At 36.7% G+C, this 21,468-nt stretch overlaps 1 protein-coding gene across 1 annotated transcript in view; it reads left to right on the top strand.

Annotated features, from left to right (window-relative positions):
* The window catches only part of ALMS1 (ALMS1 centrosome and basal body associated protein), a 236,820-nt gene that overhangs the window by 63,632 nt on the left and 151,720 nt on the right, over positions 1 to 21,468 (top strand). Inside the window, exons 9-11 of the mRNA XM_007453424.1 lie at positions 6,592 to 10,144; positions 10,196 to 11,139; positions 12,172 to 12,305. Of these exons, the coding sequence (XP_007453486.1) occupies positions 6,592 to 10,144; positions 10,196 to 11,139; positions 12,172 to 12,305 (4,631 nt within the window). The remainder of the gene's footprint in view (positions 1 to 6,591; positions 10,145 to 10,195; positions 11,140 to 12,171; positions 12,306 to 21,468) is intronic.

The raw sequence follows: 21,468 nt of genomic DNA, 5'->3' as shown, positions 1-21,468 counted from the left end.
CTGCTGAAGTCTTCTTAAGTAGGGACTCGTTATTTTGTGTAACACATCTTTCAAGGATCTGGGCTGTATATCTTAACTCCTTGGTTGTTATCTCATTTGTTCCCTTTTAGGTACCAGATGTCACTATTAATTTGTAATGATCAAAACATGTAAAAACTTTGAAAAATTAGAAAATAATTTGGAACAAGTGTTTGTTCTTTAATCTGTTTATTTTTCATTTTTAAATATGTTTCATATGTACAACATTATGTTTTGACATCTGTATGCACTACAGCATGTTCATCACCAAAAGTGTAGTTTCCCTCTGTCACCATACAGTTGACCCCCTTTATCCATTTCAGCCACCTCCCACCCTCCTTTCCCTTGGTAACCACTACTCTCTTCTCTGTATCTGTGTGTTTTTTTTTAGTTTGGTTTGTTTGTTTGGGTATTTATTATTTATCTTCTTACTTATATGAGTGAAATCATGCAGTGTTGTCTTCTCTTTCTGAACTTATTTCACTTAGCATAATACCCTCAGGGTCCATCTGTGTTGTTGCAAATGGCAAGATTTCATCTATTTTTTTTAATGGCTGAGTAGTATTTCATTGTATGTACAGTTGACCCCTTGTACAACGTGGGGGTAGTCTGCATATAACTGCAGATTCAATCAACCACAGACTGTTGTACTCTAGTGTTTACTGTTGAAAAATATCCACTTGTAAGTGGACCTGCAAAGTTCAAACCCACAGTGTTCAAGTGTCAACTGTATGTACCACATCTTATTTATCCATTCATCTGTCAGTGGGCACGTAGGTTGTTTCCATACCTTGTCTATTGTAAATAATGCTGCAATCAAGGGTGTTATAATTAGTGTTTTTTCTTTTATAATTAGTGTTTTCATATTCTTCCGATACATACACAGAAGTGGAATAACCGGGTCATATGGTAGTTCTATCCTTTTTTTTAATATTCATTAGTCCATACCCTTGAAGGGGTCTCTTTATGTATTTCTCATTGACCTTTCTTTCTTCCTTTCTTTCTTTCTTGCTTGCTTGCTTGCTGCGTCGGGTCTTAGTTGTGGCACACGGGATCTTTCATTGCGGCATGCAGGCTCTTCATTGCGGCGCATGAGCTTCTCTCTAGTTGTGGCGTGTGGGCTCTGTAGTTGCAGTACATGGACTCTCTAGTTGTGGCATGTGGGCTCAGTAGTTGCAGCACACGGGCTTAGTTGCCCTGAGGCATGTGGCATCTTAGTTCCCTGCCCAGGGATCAAACCCACATCTCCTGCATTGGAAGGTGGATTCTTAACCACTGGACCACCAGGGAAGTCCCTATTCTTAATTTTTTTGAAGAACCTCCATACTGTTTTCCATAGTGGCTACACCAATTTACATTCCCACCAACAGTGCACAGGAGTCCCTTTTTTTCCACATCCTCTCCAGTACTTTTTATTTCTTGTCTTTTTATTAATAGCCATTTTAACAGGTGTGAGGTGATAGTTTCATATGATTTTGATTTGTATTTCCCTAATAACTAATGATGTTTAACATCTTTTCCTGTGTCTGTTGGCTGTCTATATGTCTTCTTTGGAAAAACGTCTATTCAGGTTCTTTGCCCATTTTTAATCAGGTTGTTTTGTTGTTGTTGAGTTGTATAGATTCTTTACATATTTTGGATATTAACCCCGTATTGGATATATGATTTGCAAGTAGCTTCTCCTATTTAGTAGGTGATCTTTTCATTTTGTTGATGGTTTCCTTTGCTGTGCAGAAGCTTTAGTTTGATGTAGTTGCGTTTGTTTCCATTGCCTGAGGAGACATATCAGGAAAGATACTGCTAAGACCAATGTCAAAGAGTGTACTGTGTATGTTTTCTTGAGGAGTTTTGTAGTTTCGGGTCTTACATTCAAGTCTTTAGTCCATGTTGAGTTACTTTTTGTGTATGGTGTAAGATGGTGGTCTAGTTTCATTCCTTTGCAGGTGCTTTTCCCGTGCGGTGGTGGTTTCCCAACACCATTTATGGAGGAGATTGTTTTTTCTCCATGGTATGTTTTTTGCTCCATTGTCATAAATTAATTGTTCATGTGTGTGGGGGTTTATTTCTTGGCTCTCAGTTTTGTTGCATTGATCTTTATATCTGTTTTTCTGCCAATACCATGCTGTTTTGATTACTGTAGACTTGTAGTCAAATTTGACATTAGGGAGTGTGATACCTCCAGCTTCGTTCCTTTTTCTGAGGATTGCTTTGAGCATTTGGGTCTTTTGTGCTTTCATATAAGTTTTAGCATTGCTTCTTCTATTTCAGTGAAAAATGCCATTAGTATTTTTATAGAGATTCCATTGAATCTATAGATTACTTTAGGTAATGCAGACATTTTAACAATGTTAATTCTTCCAGTCCATAAGTACAGACTATCTTTCCATTTCTTTGGGTCTTCTTCCATTTCTTTCAACTGTGTCTTATAATTTTCAGTGTATAGCTCTTTCACCTCCCTGGTTAAATTTATTCCTAGGTATTTTATTCTTTTTGATGCAGTTGTAAATGGGATTGTTTCCTTAATTTCTTTTTCTGATCATTCATTATTAGTGCATAGAAATGCAGCTGTGTTTTGTATAGTGATTTTGTATCCTGCAACTTTACTGAAATCGTTTTTTGTTGGAGTCTTTAGGATTTTCTATATATAGCATCATGTTATCTGCAAAGAGAGACAGTTTTACTTCTTCCTTTCTGACTTGGATGTCTTTTATTTCTATTTCTTGCCTAATTGCTCCAACAAGGACTTCCAGTACTATGTTGAGTAAAAGTGATGAGAGTGGGCATCCTTGTCTTGCTCCTGATCTTAAGAGGGAAAGCTTTTAGCTTTTCACCATTGAGTCACTGAGTATGATGTTGGCTGTGGGTTTGTTGTATATGGCCTTTATTATGTTGAGGTACATTCCTTCTGTATCCCTTTTGTTGATAGTTTTTATCATAAGGGGGTAGTGAATCTTATCAAATGCTTTTTTTTTTTTTTAAGGAAAATCATTTATTTTTTTACACTAGAAATAATGTACTTTAAGCTGAGGAAATTCTACATTATAAAATGATGTAGTTTGTTGTAGAAAAAAAATAAGAGTAGTGGATAGGGGTCTTGGTTTTCGTATACTTTCCTGTTACAGATGAGAAAATCTGAGTTCACAGAGACCAAGCAAAATTCCTAAGGCCATAAAGCAAGATTACAGAATGATTACCAAAAACCGAGGTTTCTGAGTCCAGGTCAGTTACTTACCCAACATGGCCTTGGATGCATTTGGTCATTTTTTTTCCAAAATACTGGTTTGTTTAATGGGGCAAAAATGAATCAGTTGTTAGGCCAAGGGAGCCACTCAAATTTGAGAGATTTATACACTGTTATGAGGTTATAAATTCCAAATCTATGTAAGGTAAATGAGGAGACTGAAGGCTATACAAGTAATTCAGACATAGTCACTCAGGAAGGTAAGGACTGATGTAGAGATAGAAACAAGTTCTGCTTCCTGACCTATTACCCTTCATAGGAAGGTTTTTTGTTTTGAATTTATTGTTTTAGACAGCACGTTCTTATTAGTTATCCATTTTATACATATCAGTGTATGTATATCAATCCCAATATATTGCATATATTGAGATGATCACAATTTTTATTCTTCATGTTGTTAACAAAGTGCATCTCATTGATTGACTTGTGAATGTTGAACCATCCTTGCATCCCTAGATTAATTCCCACTTGATCATGGCATATCACCCCTTCGTGTATTGTTGAATTTGGTTTGCTAATATTTTGTTGAGGATTTTTACATCTGAATTTATCAGGTGTACTGGCCTGTAATTTTCTTTTTGTGTAATGTCCTTGTCTGGTTTTGGTATCAGGGTAATGCTGGCTTCGTAAAATGAGTTTGGAAGTATTCTCTCCTCTTGTATTTTTTAGAAAAGTTTGATAAGGATTGGTTTTAATTCTCTGAATGTTTCATAGAATAAAACAGTGAAATTATCTGATCCTGGACTTTTGTTTGTTGTGACACCTTTTTTTTTTAATATCTCATTGCTCCGTTTTATTTATTTATTTATTTGTTTATTTTTGGCTGTGATGGGTCTTTGTTGCTGCACGCAGGCTTTCTCTAGTTGTGGCAAGTGGGGGCTACTCTTCGTTGTGGTGTGTGGGCTTCTCAATGTGGTGGCTCTTCTTGTTGTGGAGCACAGGCTCTAGGCATGCAAGCTTCAGTAGTTGTGGCATCTGGGCTCAGTAGTTTGTGGCTTGCAGGCTCATTAGTTGTGTCGCATGGGCTTAGTTGCTCTGTGGCATGTGGGATCCTCCTGGACCAGGGCTTGAACCTGTGTGCCCTGCATTGCCAGGTGGATTCTTAACCACTGTGCCACCAGAGAAGTCCCTTTTGGGTCATTTTGAGTGCTGATTCAATCTCCTTACTAGGCTGTTCAGATTTCCTATTTCTTCATGATTGAGACTTGGTAGATTGTACTTTTCTAGGAATTTATCCATTTCTTCTAGGTTGTCAAATTTGTTGGCCTAAAATTGTTCATAGCAGTCTCTTACCCTTGTTATTTCTGTGCTATTATTTGGAAATCTCCTTTTTCATTTCTCAGTTTATTTATTTGAGTCCTTTTTCTTCCTCTGTCTAGCTAAAGCAGTGTTAGGAGCCAGCTCTTAGTTTCATTGATCTTTTACATTGTCTTTTTAGTCTCTATTTCATTTATTTCAAGTATGATCTTTGTTATTTCCTTCCTTACTAACTTGGGGCTTTGTTCTCTTTCTAGTTCTTTGAGGTGTAAAGTTAGGTTGTTTATTTTACATTTTTGTTGTTTCTTGATGTGGGCATTTATCACTATAAACTTCCCTCTTTGAACTTTTTGCTGTATCCCGTAAGTTTTAGTATGTTGTATTTCCATTTTCATTTGTCTCCAGGTATTTTTTATTTCCTTTTTGATTTCTTCTTTGACCTGTTGGTTGTTCAGTTTGTCAGTCTTTGTTGATTTATTAATTTTCTGAGCTGTTTATTTTCTCACAAAAATTTCTATATCCCATTTTCCTTCTCAAGTTACTACGCAGGTTACATTGTTCCTTGTTTAGTTTTTTTGAAGAGTTAGTACTTGGTACTTTACTTCTTTACAATCATTATTCAAGCTGTTTCATCATACATTCAGCTACTTTTTTGAAGCTCATTAGTGGATTTAGAACGGCAGTTAGTTGTAGTGAAAAGAGTTAAGAATTTGGAGTTAGGATTAAAAGGTTAAAGTGCCTGTTTTTGTCACTTACTCAACATACAACTCTAGAAAAATTATATATTTTTTCTACTCAAAATGTAGTCTGAGGATCAGTAGTATTGGGCATTATCAGGGAGCTTGTTAGAAATGCAGAATTTCAGATCCCACCCCAGACCTACTCACTCAGTCAGAATCTGCAAGTTAACAAGATCTCTACAAAGAGAAGCACTGTTATATCATCTTTGAAACTTAATGTAAAGTAGAGACAATACTTGCTGTATATATTAATCATCTTATCACTATCTGACATAGCATATGTTTTAGTAATTTGTTTATTGTCTGCTTCCTCCTATTAGAATGTAAGCTCTGTGAGGGAGAATTAGAATGTAAGTTTTGTCTGTTTGTTTATTGCTCTATTTTCTATATCTAGAACAGTGACTAGCACATAGTAAACATTCATTTTTTGGAATCAGCAAATGAATGTCAAATCTTGTAATTTTGATTGCAGTCATTTACTTTTCACTGCTATTTAGAGCTACTTTCATTTAGTATTAGATAGTACAAATATAGAATGTTTCCAGTGTTGCAGAAAGTTCTTTTAGATAGTACTGCTTACGATGCTTTTGCATTCCCTTCCACCCAGATTCAAGAGAATCTGTATTTCTGCAGTACAGTTCTGATCAAATCTGTCAACAGCTCCCCATGCCATGTAGAATTAATTTCAAACTCCTTAGTGTAACCTTTAGAGTCTTTACAGTTTCATTTAATTAAAAATACATATTTTATTCAGGGTGTATTTATTAGGAGAGTCAGTTAAATCCACTGCATGCATAGCATCCATCTGGGCTATATTGCTTTGCCCTCATATGACTTGGGGGAAAGGGGATTTCATGAAAATAAGCTGATGATCCTTTGCTATGCCTTGGAGTAAAGTATTTTGTCTCTGATTGAGGAGTCTTACGTCTTCTGAAAACATACATGACACAATAACAGGCCAACTTATTAGCTTAGGGGGAAATCAAATCCCATACTAGATAGGATTTTTCCATCACATTGAAAATTCTTTAAAATCTAAATTTTAAGATCCACATAATATTCCATAAAATATATATACCACTATTTAAAAACATTACCCTCTTGTTGAATAATTATTTCCACATTAGTCTGCTCTTATAAATCACTTTGTAATTAATATCTTTATGTATAAATCTTTATTTCTTCTGATGAGTATTTCTTTAGGAATCCTTTCTGGAAGCATAAAGGCCAAAGGAAGGAAAGCTTGCTTTATTTCTTTTAGAGCATAAAAGGAATCTTTTTAATTCAAAATATATATATAATATCAACAATATTAACAAATCTCTTTTTCTTTAGGGGATACATCCAAAGGAGACATAGCTGAAATTCCTCAATCCACCTTGAAACCAGGCATCACTACCACTCCTGAAGATTCAGACACAGTATCTCATTTATCCTTGTCCCCTGAGGACTTTTCTCAGTTGGCTGGAAGGTCTCCTCAAGTGAAGAATATTGGTCAACATACTGATACTCTCAACCAACAGACATTAGCAGACAGTCCTCTAACTGAAGAGGCTCTAAAAGTTTCAGCTGTTCCTGGGCTAGCTGACCAGAAGACTGAGATAGCAACAGTGCCCCCTAGTTCCTACTCACAAAGAGGGAAGCCAAATATTTTCTACCCACAGGGCTTGCCAGATGGTTATCTAACTGAAGAGGCTCTAAAAGTTGCAGCTGTTCCTGGACTTGGTGACCAGAAGACAAGTATATCTACAGTCCCTCCAAGTTTCTACTCACTTGGAGAGAAGCACAGTATTTTCTACCCACAGGCATTGCTAGACGGTCATCAAACTGAAGAGGGTCTGAATGTTTCAGTTCTTCTTGTACTAGCTGATCTAAAGACTGGAAAACCAACAGTACCGGCTAGTTCCTACTCAGTTGGAGAGGAGCCTGGTATTTTCTACCAACAGGCCTTGCCAGGCAGTCATCTACCAGAAGAGGCTCTGAAAGTTTCACCTTCTCCTAGACCAGTTGATGAAAAGACTGGGTTGCCTACTGCATCCTCTACCTCTTACTCACATGGAGAGAAGCCTCATATTTTCTATCAACAGACATTGCCAGAAAGTCATCTAACTGAACAGGCGCTGAAAGTTTCAGCTGCTTCTGGACCCCCTGAACAGAAGACTGGGATTCCTATAGTAACTTCTACTTCTTACTCACATAGAGAGAAGCTCAGTATTTTGTGTCAGCAAGAGTTGCCAGACAGTCATCTAACTGAACAGGCTCAGAAAGTTTCAGCTGCTCCTGGATTGGCTGAGCAGAAGACTGGGCTTCCTACTGTACCCTCTATATCTTACTCACATAGAGAGAAGCCCAGTATTTTCTACCAGCAAGAGTTGCCAGACAGTCATGTAATTCAAGAAGTTCAACAAGTTTCAGCTGCTCTTGGATTGGCTGAGCAGAAGACTGGGATTCCTACCATACCCTCTACTTCCTATTCACGTAGAGAGGAACCTCTTATTTTCTACCAACAAGAGTTGCCAGACAGTTGTCTAACTGAACAGGCTGAGCAAGTTTCAGCTGCTCCTGGATTGGCTGAGCAGAAGACTGGGATATCGACAGTACCCTCTACTTCCTATTCACATAGAGAGAAGCCCAGTATTTTGTACCAACAAGAGTTACCAGACAGTCATCTAATTCAACAGGTTCAGCAAGTTTCAGCTGCTCCTAGATTGGCTGAGCAGAAGACTGGGATATTGACAGTACCCTCTACTTCTTACTCACTTAGAGAGAAGCCCAGTATTTTGTACCAGCAAGAGTTGCCAGTCAGTCATCTAACTGAACAAGCTCAGAAAGTTTCACCTGCTCCTGGACCCCCTGAGCAGAAAACTGGGATTCCTACAGTAACTTCTACTTCTTACTCACATAGAGAGAAGCCCAGTATTTTCTACCAACAGGATTTGCCAGATAGTCATCTAACTAAAAAGGCTCAGAAGGTTCCAGCTCTTCCAGGACTAGCTCACCAGAAGAGTGGGACACAAATAGCACCCCCTGCTTTCTACTCACATAGAGGGAAGACCAGTGTTATCTATCAACAGGAGTTGCCAGACAGTCATCTAAGTGATCAGACTCAGAAAATTTCAGCTATTCCTGGACCAGTTGACCAGAACACTGGGATACAGACAGTACCCTCTAGTTCCTACTCGCAGAGGGAGAAGCCCATTATTTTTTACTGGCAGGAGTTGCCAGACAGTCTTCTAACTGAAGAGGCTGTAAAAGTTTCAGCTTTTCCTAGAACAGCTGACCAGAACACTGGGATACCAACAGGGTTGTCTAAGTCCTACTCATTTGGAGAGAAGCCAGGTGATTTTTTCTATGAGCCTGTGTTACCAGATGGTAATCTAAGTGAAGAGGCTCTGAAAGTTTCACCTGCGTCTAGACCAAGTGACCAGAAGACTGGTATACTCTCAGTACCTGCTAGTTCCTACTCACATAGAGAGAAGCCCAGTATTTTCTACCCACAAGCCTTGCCCAGCAGTCATCTATCTGAAGAGGCTCTGAAAGATTCAGCTATTTCTGGACTAGCTGATCAGAAGACTGGGACATCAGAACCTTCTGGTTCCTACTCACATAGAGAGAAATCCAGTGTTTTCTACCAACAGGAGTTGCCAGATAGTCATCTAACTGGAGAGGCTCAGAAAGTTTCAGGTGTTACTGGAACAGGTGACCAGAAGACTGGGATACCTATAGTAACCTCTGCTTCCTACTTACATAAAGAGAAGCCCACTATTTTCTACCAGCAGGCCTTACCAGATAGATATCTTACTGAAGGGTCTCTGAATGTTTCAACTGCTCCCAGACCAACTGACCAGAAGACTGGGATACCTGCAGTACCATCTAGTTCCTATTCATATAGAGAGAAGCCCATCATTTCTTACCAGCAAGAGTTACCAGATCCTAATGAAGATGCTTTAAAATGTTTAGAGCTTCCTGGACAAGCAGACCAGACCACTGGGATGCGAATTGTGCCCCCTACTTCCTATTCACATAGAGAGAGCCCCATCTTTTCTTACCAGAAGGAGTTGCCAGATATTACTGAAGAAACTTTGAAAGTTTCAGCTGTTTCTGGACCAGCTGACCAGAAGATTGGTGTACAAACAGTCCCCTCTAGTTCCTACTCATATAGAGAGAGCCCCATCTTTTCTTACCGGAAGGAGTTGCCAGATATTACTGAAGAAACTTTAAAAGTTTTTGCTCTTCCTGGACCAGCTGACCAGAACGCTGAGATACCAACAGGGCCTTCTAGTTCTTACTCATATAAAGAGAAACTCAAGATTTTACCAGATGACCAGAAGGCTGAGTTACTGTCAGCTCCCCTTAGTTCCTACTCACATAGAGAAAAGCCTAAGACTTCAACTGTGATTGGACCAGACAACCAGAAGACTCCATTACTGACAGGTTTTCCTAATTCTTATTCTCAGAGAGTAAAGCCCAGTATTTTCTTTCAACAGCAGTTGCCAGATAGACATCAAAGTGGAGATATTCTGAAGATTTCACCTGTTCCTGAACCAACTGATGTGAATTCTCGGATACAAATACCTCTTTCTAGTTCCTATTCACACAGAGAGAAATCTAATATTTTCTACCCAGAGGAATTGCCAGACAAACATCTCACTGAAGATTCACTGAAGGTTTCAACAGTTCCTGGACCAGCTGACCAAAAAACTGTGTTACCAGCAGTTCCTCCTAGTTCCTTTTCACATAGAGAGAAACCAGTTCTTTTCTACCAACAGGATTTGCCAGAAAGACATCTAACTGAAAATAACCTGAAGTTCTCAAGTAGTCTTGGGCAAGCTGGTCAGATTACTGGGTTATCAACAGTTCCCCCTAGTACTTATTCACATAGTGAGAAGCACAAACTTGTTTCAGACAGTAGTACTTACTGTACTACTTATTCACGTAGTGAGAAGCACAAACTTGTTTCAGACCATGTCCAAAGGCTGATAAATAATTTGGATTCTTCTAACACCAGTGTTATCTCAAACAATATGCCTTTAAATTCTCAGGCTGATGGTAGAGTTGTAATAAATAAGCCAGAATCTTCAGGTTTTGAAGATGTTGGCTCTAAGGAAATCCAGGATACGGAAAACAGTTCCAAAACTCTTAAAGAGATTCAGACACTTTTAATGGAAGCAGAAAATATAGCACTGAGACGATGCAATTTTCCTGTTCCCCTTGTCCCTTTCAGAGATGTTAGTGATACTTCATTTATACAATCTAAGAAGGTGGTTTGCTTCAAAGAACCCCCCACAACTGATGCATCTAATGGTGATTTGTCTCAGAGACAGCCATTCACAGAAGAAAGCCCAAGCAACAAGTGCATACAGAAGGATATTAGCACACAGACGAATCTGAAATGCCAGAGAGGCATTGAAAATTGGGAGTTTATTAGTTCAACTACAGTTAGAAGTCCTTTACAGGAAGCAGAAAGCAAAGCCAGAGTGGCATTAGACCAAACCCTTAGGCAATATAAAGCAGCCAGATCTGTAATGAGATCTGACCCTGAAGGGTATAGTAGAACCATTGAGAATAAGATTGTTATTCCTATGATGACTGTCATTAAAAGTGATTCAAGTAGTGATGCAAGTTCCTGCTCATGGGACAGTAATTCCTTGGAGTCAGTTTCTGATGTGCTTCTAAACTTCTTTCCATATTCTTCACCCAAGACAAGCATGACAGATAGCAGAGAGGAAGAGGGTGTGTTAGAGAGTGACGATGGTGATGGTAGCAGTGTAGATTCACTGGCTGCACATGTGAAAAACCTTCTGAAATGTGAATCCTCATTGAACCATGCTAAACAAATACTCAGAAATGCAGAGGAGGAGGAATCTCGGGTACGGGCACGAGGTAGGAAAAGATAATTTGTTTTAAAGGCAGGTCAAACTCATAAACATTATAGTTTAATAATTTGCTTAAAGTTAAGTGTTGGAGCTCTAAATTAATTTTCTTGCAGAACTGTTAGATGATTACATTTTCTACCAGCAACCCAGAATAAACTCATTTAACCAATAATGAAGTCACAGTATTAATAGTGCTAGTTTAATGTCTTAAGGAAAAGTAAGTTCTGATGTCTGAAGAAAAGGGGAGATAAAACTTGGGTTTCCAAACTCCTAAAGCTTGAATGTTTTCCTGATCTTTTCATTGCACTGTCCTTATTTTGGAGGCAGTAAAAAACTTCAATTTGCGCTTCTCTAAGTCACTCTATCGTCAAACCACATATACTTTCTGTCCACTTTTCTAATAAAATTCTTAAAGCAGATCTTAAATAGACGTCAGAAAAAATCAAATCAAGGTATTTCACACTAGAACTTGGGTTAGAGTTAAATTCCATTCACCTCTAATTGTAGAATTCCATTAAAAAAAAGAAAAAAAGTCTTTAAGACAACATGGCGAATAAATTTGGAAGGCAACTTATAAGCAGTTCAGGCCTACTTGGAAATCTTCTCTTGAGATTAACTTCCTGCACCATTCCTTCTATCACTTATGCATATTTTGATTCTCCAAAAACCAAGTTTTATTTATTCTTTTGAAATATTAACTATCATGGAAGTGGCAGTGACTGTAGCAGGAGCTAATTGGGGAGACAAAGGGACTCTTTTGATTGGAAGGAAGATAAAGGTAAAATGGTTGAATACCATATTTAAAGTGATCTCTTTGGAGAAATGTCTGTAGAATGTTTTTTTAAAAAATCTGACTTTTCAGTGAAATTATGTCTCTCAAGAACTTCTAATAGTTTGTCATAAAATTGAGAGTACACACTGTTTAGTAAGCACTGTGGTAGGGCATTAAATTGCATATATTGATGATCTTCTGTGCTCTTATAGTCGCTGATACTTTTGCATTGTATGATCTTAAATGTTTTTATGCTTTTCTCTCCAGCCTGGAATCTGAAGTTTAATATGGCTCATGAGTGTGGCTACTCCATTTCAGAAATAAATGAAGATGACAGGAGAAAAGTAGAAGAGATCAAAGCAAAGTTGTTTGGTCATGGGAGAACAACTGACTTGCCCAAGGTATAAAAGAAATCTAGAAATTAAGAGAGAAAATGTGACAGAAAGGATGTGAAATTTGGATCTCTTACCAGGGCATTGATGACTCCAGCTGAGTCACTGATAGTATTTGGCTGAAGTGTTAGGAGTCTTAAGTCTTCAAAAGTTAAGATTTAAGGATTAGGTTCTATAGGTTTTGATTAATTCTAAATTAATCTATTAAAAATTTTTGTCTTAGAAAAATAAGAATGGATTTGCTTGTTTTATCAATATATTCTTATCACTTTTATTTTTTCTTGAGGGTGGTATCTTGAGATGCAGATGCAGTCCAGGTATTTTCAGATGTATATTCTCTGCTTAAGAACACACAGCTATAATAGCTTATGTATAAATGACTTTCTTTTTAATAGTACTCATTTTCCAACTATAGTGAACTATTTGATGCATAGAAAAGAATATATATGAAGTGTGTATAAAGAAAAAGTAGAAATAATTCCTGTTTATTGGCCATCCAGCTTGAGAAGTAGAATGTTACCAAATATCACTGAATTACTGTCTGTTCTCTTCCCCAGTTATATCACTCTTACTTCCTATACTGACATGTATTGGTTTTCTTGCTGCTCAGTATGGTTTTGAACTATATAACAGATGGAATAAAGATGTTATATATTAAGGTGTTATATATTCTTCTGAGAATTGCAATTTTAACACAGTCTTTGGCTTCTGAGTTTCTTCTAGATAGATATACATAGTTTTAATTTATTCCTTTTTATTGCTTAAGTATTCCAGTGTATGAATATATTATAGTTTATCCATTCTCTTGTGCATGGGGCATTTGGTCTGCTATTATGAACAATAATGGGGTATAATGATACCTATCTTACAGGATTTTGCTATGGCTTACATGAGATAATGCCTATAAAATGCTTATTAGGGTGTGTGATATTGCTCAATAATTGGCAGCTGTTATTATTAATTCCATAAAAATTGATATAGCTATCAGATATGTATACTTAATGGCGTAATTCATACAGTTTCTTAGAAAATTGTCAGTGATATAATTATTTGACTTACCAATTTTGGAAAAGTTTTTGGAAAGTATAAATTAGATGGATTTTAGTTTTGTATATATGCTTGTGATAAACAAAATTAACAGATAATAAAATGGATAAGTAGTTGTTCTAGCACCTTTTTTTTAAAGCACATGTTTTCCCCAGTGATTTGCCTGCCTTCCTTCCTTCTTTCCTTCCTTCGGAATTTTTTATTATGGTAAGATAACATGAGATCTACACTCTTAACAAACTCTTAAATGCAGAATACAGCATTAACTATAGGTTTTTTTTTTGCGGTACACGGGCCTCTCACTGTTGTGGCCTGTCCCATTGCGGAGCACAGGCTCCGGACACGCAGGCTAAGCGACCACGGCTCATGGGCCTAGCCACTCCGCGGCATGTGGGATCTTCCTGGACTAGGGCAGGAACCCGTATCCCCTGCGTTGGCAGGCGGACTCTCAACCACTGCGCCACCAGGGAAGCCCTAGGTTTTATAGTTAATGTTGTATAGCAGATTTTTTGACTCTGCTGGTAATTTTTCTAAATGTTCTTCTGTGAACACATAACAAAAGTCAAGTTGTCTTTTCTGACTATTAAGCTATTTGCTATTCATTTTCCTCAGAATGAAATGTACAAGTGGATATATTAAATTACCTTTTCAAAAGTTGAAGTACAAGTATAATTGACTATGTTAGTTTCAGCTTCACAGCTTAGTGATTTGATATTTCTAACATTACAAAATGATCACCAAGATAAGTCTAGTTACCATCTGTCGTGATACAAAGTTTTTACACTAGTATTGACTATATTCCCCCATGTTGTACATTTCATCCCCATGACTCATTTTTTTGTTTATCTTAGTCTTCACCTATTTCACTCTTCCCTGCCATCCCCCTCCCCTCTGGCAATCACCTGTTTGTTCTCTGTATCTATGAGAATACTTCTGTTTTGTTATGTTTATCCGTTTGTTTTGTTTTTAGACTCCACATGTAAGTGAAATCATACAGTACCTGTCTCTCTTTGTCTGATTTATTTCATTTACCATAATACCCTCTAGGTCCATCCATGTTGTTGCAAATGGCAAGATTTCATTCTTTTTTATGGTTAATAGACCATGATATATATATATAGATATATAGATATATATATATAGATATATATATCATGGTCTGTTAACCATATGGGGTGTGTGTGTATATATGTGTGTGTGTGTGTGTATATATATATATATATATCTTTATCCATTCATCTCTTGGTAGACACTTAGGTTACTTCCGTATCTTGACTATTGTAAGTAATGATGCGCTGGATATAGGGGTGCATGTATCTTTTTGAATTCGTGTTTTTGTTTTCTTTGGAAAAATACCCATAAGTTAATTGATGGATCATGTGGTAGTGCTATTTTTAATTTTGTGAGGAACCTCCATACTGTTTTCCATAGTGGCTGCACCAATTTACATTCCCACCAGCAGTGCACGAGTGTTCCCTTTCCTTCACATCCTTACCAACACTTACTTGCTCTCTTTTTGATAATAACCATTCTAACAAGTGTGAGGTGATATCTCATTGAGGTTTTTATTTGCATTTCTCTGATGATAGTCATGTTGAGCATCTTTTTGTGTGTCTGTTAGCCATCTGTATGTCTTTTTTACAAAAATGTCTATTCAGATCCTCTGGCCATTTTTTAATTGGGTTGTTCTTTTTTTTTTATTTGAGTTGTATGAATTTTTTGTGTATTTTGGATATTAGTCCCTTGTCATATATATCATTTGCAAATATCTTCTTCCATTCAGTAGGCTGCCATCTTGTTTCGTTGATAGTTCTGTTTGCTGTGCAGTAGCTGTTTAGTTTGATGTAGTCCATTTGTTTATTTTTGCTTTTGTTTCCCTTGCCTAAGGAGATATATTCAAAAAAATATTGCTAAGAGTGATCTCAGAGTGTACTGCCAATATTTTCTTTTAGGAGTTTTATGGTTTCAGGACTTCCATTTAAGTCTTTAATTCATTTTGAGTTTATTTTTGCATATGGTGTGAGAAGGTAGTCCAGGTTGCTTCTTTTGCATGTAGCTGTCCAGATTTCCCAATACCATTTATTGAAGAGGATATCTTTTCCCTATTGTTTATTTTTGCCCCTTTGGTCATAGATTAGTTGACCATGTAAGTTTCTGGGGTCTTTATTCTGTTCCATTGTTCTATATGTCTGTTTTTGTGCCAATATCATACTGTTTTGACATCTGTAGCTTTATGGTTTAGTTTGAAATCAAGGATAGTAATACCTCCAGCTTTGTTCTTCTTTCTTAAGACTGTTTAAGCTATTTGGGGTCTTTTGTGTTTCCATACAAATTTTAGATTTATTTTTTCTTGTTTTGTGAAAAATGCCACTGGTATTTTGGTAGGGATTCCATTGAATTTGTAGATTGCCTAGGGGAGTATGGTCACTTTAACAATATTAATCTTCCAATCCATGAGCAAGGTATATCTTTGGATTTTGTGTTCAAATTCAAGTGTTTATTTTTTTTAACATTCTATCAACTTTTGTTTAAAAGATTATATCTTTTAGAGCTGTTTTAGGTTCGTAGCAAAATTGCAAGGAAGATACAGAGATTTCCCATATACCCCCTGCCCCCATCACATGCATTTCCTCTGCCATTATCAACATCCCGCACCAGAGTGGTACAATTTTTACAATGGATGAACCTACACTGATGTCTTAAGCACCCTAAGTCCACAGTTTATATTAGGGTTCACTTCTGGTATTGTACATTCTGTATGTTTGGATAGTGTATAATAACATGTATCCATCATTATAATATATAGAGTATTGTCACCACCCTAAGATTCCTCTGTACTCGATCTATTCAAATCTACCACCCACACTGCAACCACTGATCTTTTTACTGTCTCCATAGTTTACCATTTTCCACATTGTCTTACAGTTGGAATCATACGTTTTGTAGCCTGTTCAGATTGGCTCTGTCGATAAGTAATATGCATTAAGGTTCTTCCGTGTTTTGTTATTTCTTCATAGCTCATTGCTTTTTAGCAATGAATAATATTCCATTGTCTGGATGTACCACAGTTTATCCATTCATCTACTTAATAGAATTTATCCCTACATCTGCTGAAGGACATCTTGGTTCCTTCTAGATTTTGACAATTATTAATAAATCTGCTATAAACATCAGATGCAGGTTTTTGTGTGGACATAAGTTTTCAGCTCAGTTGGGTAAATATCAAGGAGCACAAATGCTAGATCGTATGGTACGAGTATGCTTAGTTTCATAAGAAACTGCCAAACCATCTTATAAAGTGATTGTTTCATTTCACATTCCTACCAACAATGAATCAGAGTTTCTGTGGCTCCACATGCTCGCCAGCATTTGTTTTCTCACCATATCCGAGGTCATATAGGTTTTCTCCTACGTTGTTTTCTAGGAGTTTTGCATTTTACATTTAGGTCTATGATCCATTTTGATTTAATTTCTGTGAAGGGTTTAAAGTCTGTCTAGATTCATTTTTTCTACATGGATGTCCAGTTATTCCAGCACCATTTGTTGAAAATGCTACTTTTACTCTGTTGTGTTGCCTTTGTGCCTTGTCAACGATCAGTTGACTGTATTTACATGGGTCTGTTTCTGGGCTCTGTTCTGTTACAGTGATCTATTTGTCTATTTCAGCAGTACGGCATTGTGTTGATTACTGTAGCTTTATAGTAAGTCTCAAATTCAGAAAGTGTCAGTTTTCCTACTTGGTTCTTCTCGTTCATAATTGTGTTGGCTCTTCTGGGTCTTTTGCCTCTCCATATAAACTTTGGAATCAGTCTTTCAGTATCCACAAAATAACTTACTGGCATTATGATTGGACTTGCACTGAATTTATACATCAGTTTAGGAGGAACTGAGGATCCTGAAAATATTGAGTCTCACTGTCGATAAACATGGAATCTCTCCATTTATTTAATTCTTCTTTAATTTCTTTCATCAAGAATTTATAATTTTCCTCATATAGATCTTGTATATATTTTGTTAGTTTATATGTAAACATTTCATTTTTATAGGATGCTAATATAAATGGTATTGTGGTTTTAATTTCAAATTTCACTTGTTCATAAATGATACATAGGCAAGCATTGACTTGTATATTAACCTTGTGTTTGGCAACTTAGTGTAATTGCTTATTAGTTCCAAGAGTTTTTTTGTTGAGTCTTTCAGATTTTCTACAGATCATCATGTAATCTGCAAACACAGTTTTATTTCTTCCTTCTCCAGCTGTATACTTTTTATATCCTTTACTTGTCTTAAAGCATTAGCTAGGATCCAGTGTGATGTTGAAAAAGAGGGGTGAGATGGGCATCCTTAATGAGTTTCTGATCCTTGTGGGAAAGCTAGTTTCTAACCATGAAATATGGTGAGGAAGTTTTCCTCTGTTCCTGGTTTACTGATAGTTTTCTCACGAATGGGTGTTGGATTTTTTCAAATACACTTTTTGCATCTATTGATATAATTGTGTGATTTTTCTTTTTTAGGCTTTTGATGTGATGGATTACATTAATTGATTTTTGAATAATGAACCAGTCTTGCATACCTGGGATAAATCCCACTTGGTCACTGCATATAATTATACTTTGTTGGTTTTGATTTGTTAATACTTTATTGAGGATTTTTGCAACTATATTCATGAGAAGGGGTATTGGTCTGTAGTGTTTTTTTGGTTTTTTTGTTTTTTTCCCCTTGAAGTGTCCTGTCTGGTTGTTTTATTAGGGTAATGCTGGCTTCATAGAATGAATTAGGAAGAAGTATTTCTTCTGCTCCTATCTCTGAAAGAGATTGGAGGGAATTGGTATAATTTCTTCCTTAAATGTCTGGTAGAATTCACCAGTGAAGCCACTTGGGCCTACTGCTTTCTTTTTTTAAAAGGTTGTTAAGTTACTGATTCAATTTCTTGCATAAATTGGTGCCTATTCAGCATGTCTTTTTCTTCTTATGTGAGTTTTGGCACATTGTGTCTTTTAAGGAATTGGTCCATTCCATCTAGGTTGTCAAATTTGTGGGCATATGGTTTGTTCCTAATATTCCTTTGTTTTCCTTTTAATGTCCATAGGATCTGTAGTGATGTCCCGCTTGCATTTTAGATATTAGTAATTTGTGCCTGCTCTTTCCTTTTCTTAGTTTGCTTGGCTTATTGATACTTATTTATTTATTTAGCTTACTTTGGACTTAATTTGCTCTTCTTTTTGTAGTTCCCTAAGGTAGAAATTTAGACTATGGATTTTAGATCTTTCTTTTCTAATATATGCATTCAGTGCTATAAATTTTCTATGCACTGCTTTCACTGCATTCCACAAATTTTCACAAGTTGTCTTTTCATTTTCATTTAAGTTAATATATTTCTTCTTTGATTTATATGTTTTTAGAAGTATGTTGTTTAATCTCCACATATTTGGGGGTTTTCCAACTGTCTTTGTGTCATTTCCAGTTTAACTTTATTCTGGTCTAGGAGCATTGTATGGTTACTGTTTTTTAAAATTTGTTAAGGTGTGTTTTATGGCCCAGAACATGGCGTATTGTGGTTATTGTTCCATGTGAGCTTGAGAAGGATGTGTAGCCTGCTGTTTTTGACTGAAGTAATTTATAGATGTGCATTTATATCCATTTTATTGATGTTTTTGAGGTGAAGTATGTTCTTACTGATTTGCTGCCTGAGAGATTTGTTCATTTCTGATGGAGGGGTGTTAAAGTCTCCAACTATTATAGTGGATTCATCTATTTCTCTTTGCAGTTCTATCATTTTTTGTCTCATGTAGTTCTACAGTCTTGTTAGCTGCGTATACATTGTTTCATCTTCTTGGAGAATTGACCCCTTTATCATTATGATATGCCCTTCTTTATCCTTGATAACTTTCCTTCCTTTGAAGTCTGTTCTGTTTGAAATTAATATAGCACTTCTACTTTCTTTTGATTAGTATTAGCATGGTATATTTTTCTCCATTCATTTACTTTTCATCTACATGTGTTTTTATATTTAAAGTGGCTTTCTTGTAGGTAACATATAGTTGGGTCTTGTTTTTTAATCCACTCTGGCAATCTCTGTCTTTTAATTATTATACTTAGACCATTGGCTTTCAAAGTGATTATTAATATAGTTGGATTGATGTCTATCATATTTATTGCTATTTTCTATCATTGCCCTTGTTCTTTGTTCATATTTTTGTTTTCCACTCTTTTCTGCTGTTTGTGTTTTATTTTGTGTGTATATATAAAATGGAGGATTTATTTATTTATTTATTTTAAAATTTATTTTATTGAAGTATAGTTGATTTACAATGTTATGTTCATTTCTGCTGTACAGCAAAGTGATTCAGTAATACTGCCTTTTGTGGTTTTGTATGTATGTATGTATTTATTAACTTTTTGTTTTATACTGGAGTATAGTTAATTAACAACATTGTGTTAGTTTCAGGTGTACAGCAAAGTGATTCAGTTATACATATACATGTATCTGTTTTTCAAATTCTTTCACCATTTAGGTTGTTACATAATATTGAGCAGAGTTCCCTGTGTTGTATAGTAGGTCCTTGTTATCTATTTTAAATATAGCAGTGTGTACCTGTCAATCCCAAACTGCCTAACTATCCCTCCCCTGCCCGCCTTCCCCTCTGGTAACCATAAGTTTGTTCTCTAAGTCTGTGAGTCTGTTTCTGTTTTGTAAATTACTTCACTTGTGTGTGTGTGTGTGTGTGTGTGTGTGTGTGTGTGTGTGTGTTTGTGTATTTGTTTTTACATTCCGCATATAAGTGATATCATACGATATTTGTCTTTCTCTGTCTGACTTCACTCAGTATGACAATCTCTAGGTCCATCCATGTTGCTGCAAATGGCATTGTTTCATTCTTTTTATGGCTGAGTAATATTCCATTGTATATGTGTACCACATCTACTTTATCCATTCATTTGTCAATGGACCTAATTTAGGTTGCTTCCATGTCTTGGCTATTGTGAAAGATGCTGCAGTGAACATTGGGATGCATGTATCCTTTCGGATCATGCTTTTCTCTGAATATATGCCCAGGAGCGGGATTGCAGGATCATACGATAGCTCTACTTTTAGCTCTTTAAGGAATGTCCATACTGTTCTCCACAGTAGCTGTACCAATTTACATTTCCACCAACAGTGTAGGAGGGTTCCCTTCTCTCCACACCCTCTCCAGCATTTATTGTTTGTGGATTTTTTGATGGTAGCCACTCTGACTGGTGTGAGGTGATATCTCATTGCATCAATGGTTTTGATTTGCATTTCTCTAATAATTACCGACGTTGACCAATGGTGTAGTTTATTTCTAACCTTATAGTGTTGTGGTCAGAAAAGATGCTTGATACGATTTCAATTCTTTTACATTTACCGAGGCTTGCTTTGTGGCCCAGCATGTGGTCAGTCCTGGAGTAAGTTCTGTGTGCACATGAGAAGAATGTTTATTCTGCTGCTTTGGGATGGAATGCTCTATAAATATCAATTAAGTCCGTCTGATCTAATGTGTCATTTAAGGCCTGTGTTTCCTTATTGATTTTCTGTCTGGATGATCGGTCCATTGATGAAAGTGGGGTGTTAAAGTCCCACACTATTATTGTGTTACTGTCAATGTCTCCCTTATGGCTGTTAGTATTTGCCTTATATTCAGTATATTGAGGTGCTCCTATTTTGGGTACATATATATTTACAATTGTTATATCTTCTTCTTCTTGGGTTGATCCCTTGATCATTATGTAGTATCCTTCTTTGTCTCTTATAACAGTCTTTGTTTTCAAGTCTATTTTGTCTGATATGAGTATTGCCAGTCCAGCTTTCTTTTTTTTTTTTTTTTTTTAAGAAGATGTTGGGGGTAGGAGTTTATTAATTAATTAATTTATTTTTGCTGTGTTGGGTCTTCGTTTCTGTGTGAGGGCTTTCTCTAGTTGTGGCAAGCGGGGGCCACTCTTCATCGCGGTGCATGGGCCTCTCACTATGGCGGCCTCTCTTGTTGCGGAGCACAGGCTGCAGACGCGCAGGCTCAGTAGTTGTGGCTCACGGGCCTAGTTGCTTCGTGGCATGTTTGATCCTCCCAGACCAGGGCTCGAACCCGTGTCCCCTGCATTAGCAGGC

The sequence above is a fragment of the Lipotes vexillifer genome, unplaced genomic scaffold, assembly GCF_000442215.2.
Source record: "Lipotes vexillifer unplaced genomic scaffold, Lipotes_vexillifer_v1.1 scaffold253, whole genome shotgun sequence".
In the NCBI taxonomy this organism is placed as follows: Eukaryota; Metazoa; Chordata; class Mammalia; order Artiodactyla; family Lipotidae; genus Lipotes; species Lipotes vexillifer.
The sequence above is the reverse complement of the archived record's forward strand: the minus strand, read 5'-3'. Positions and strand labels throughout refer to the sequence as shown.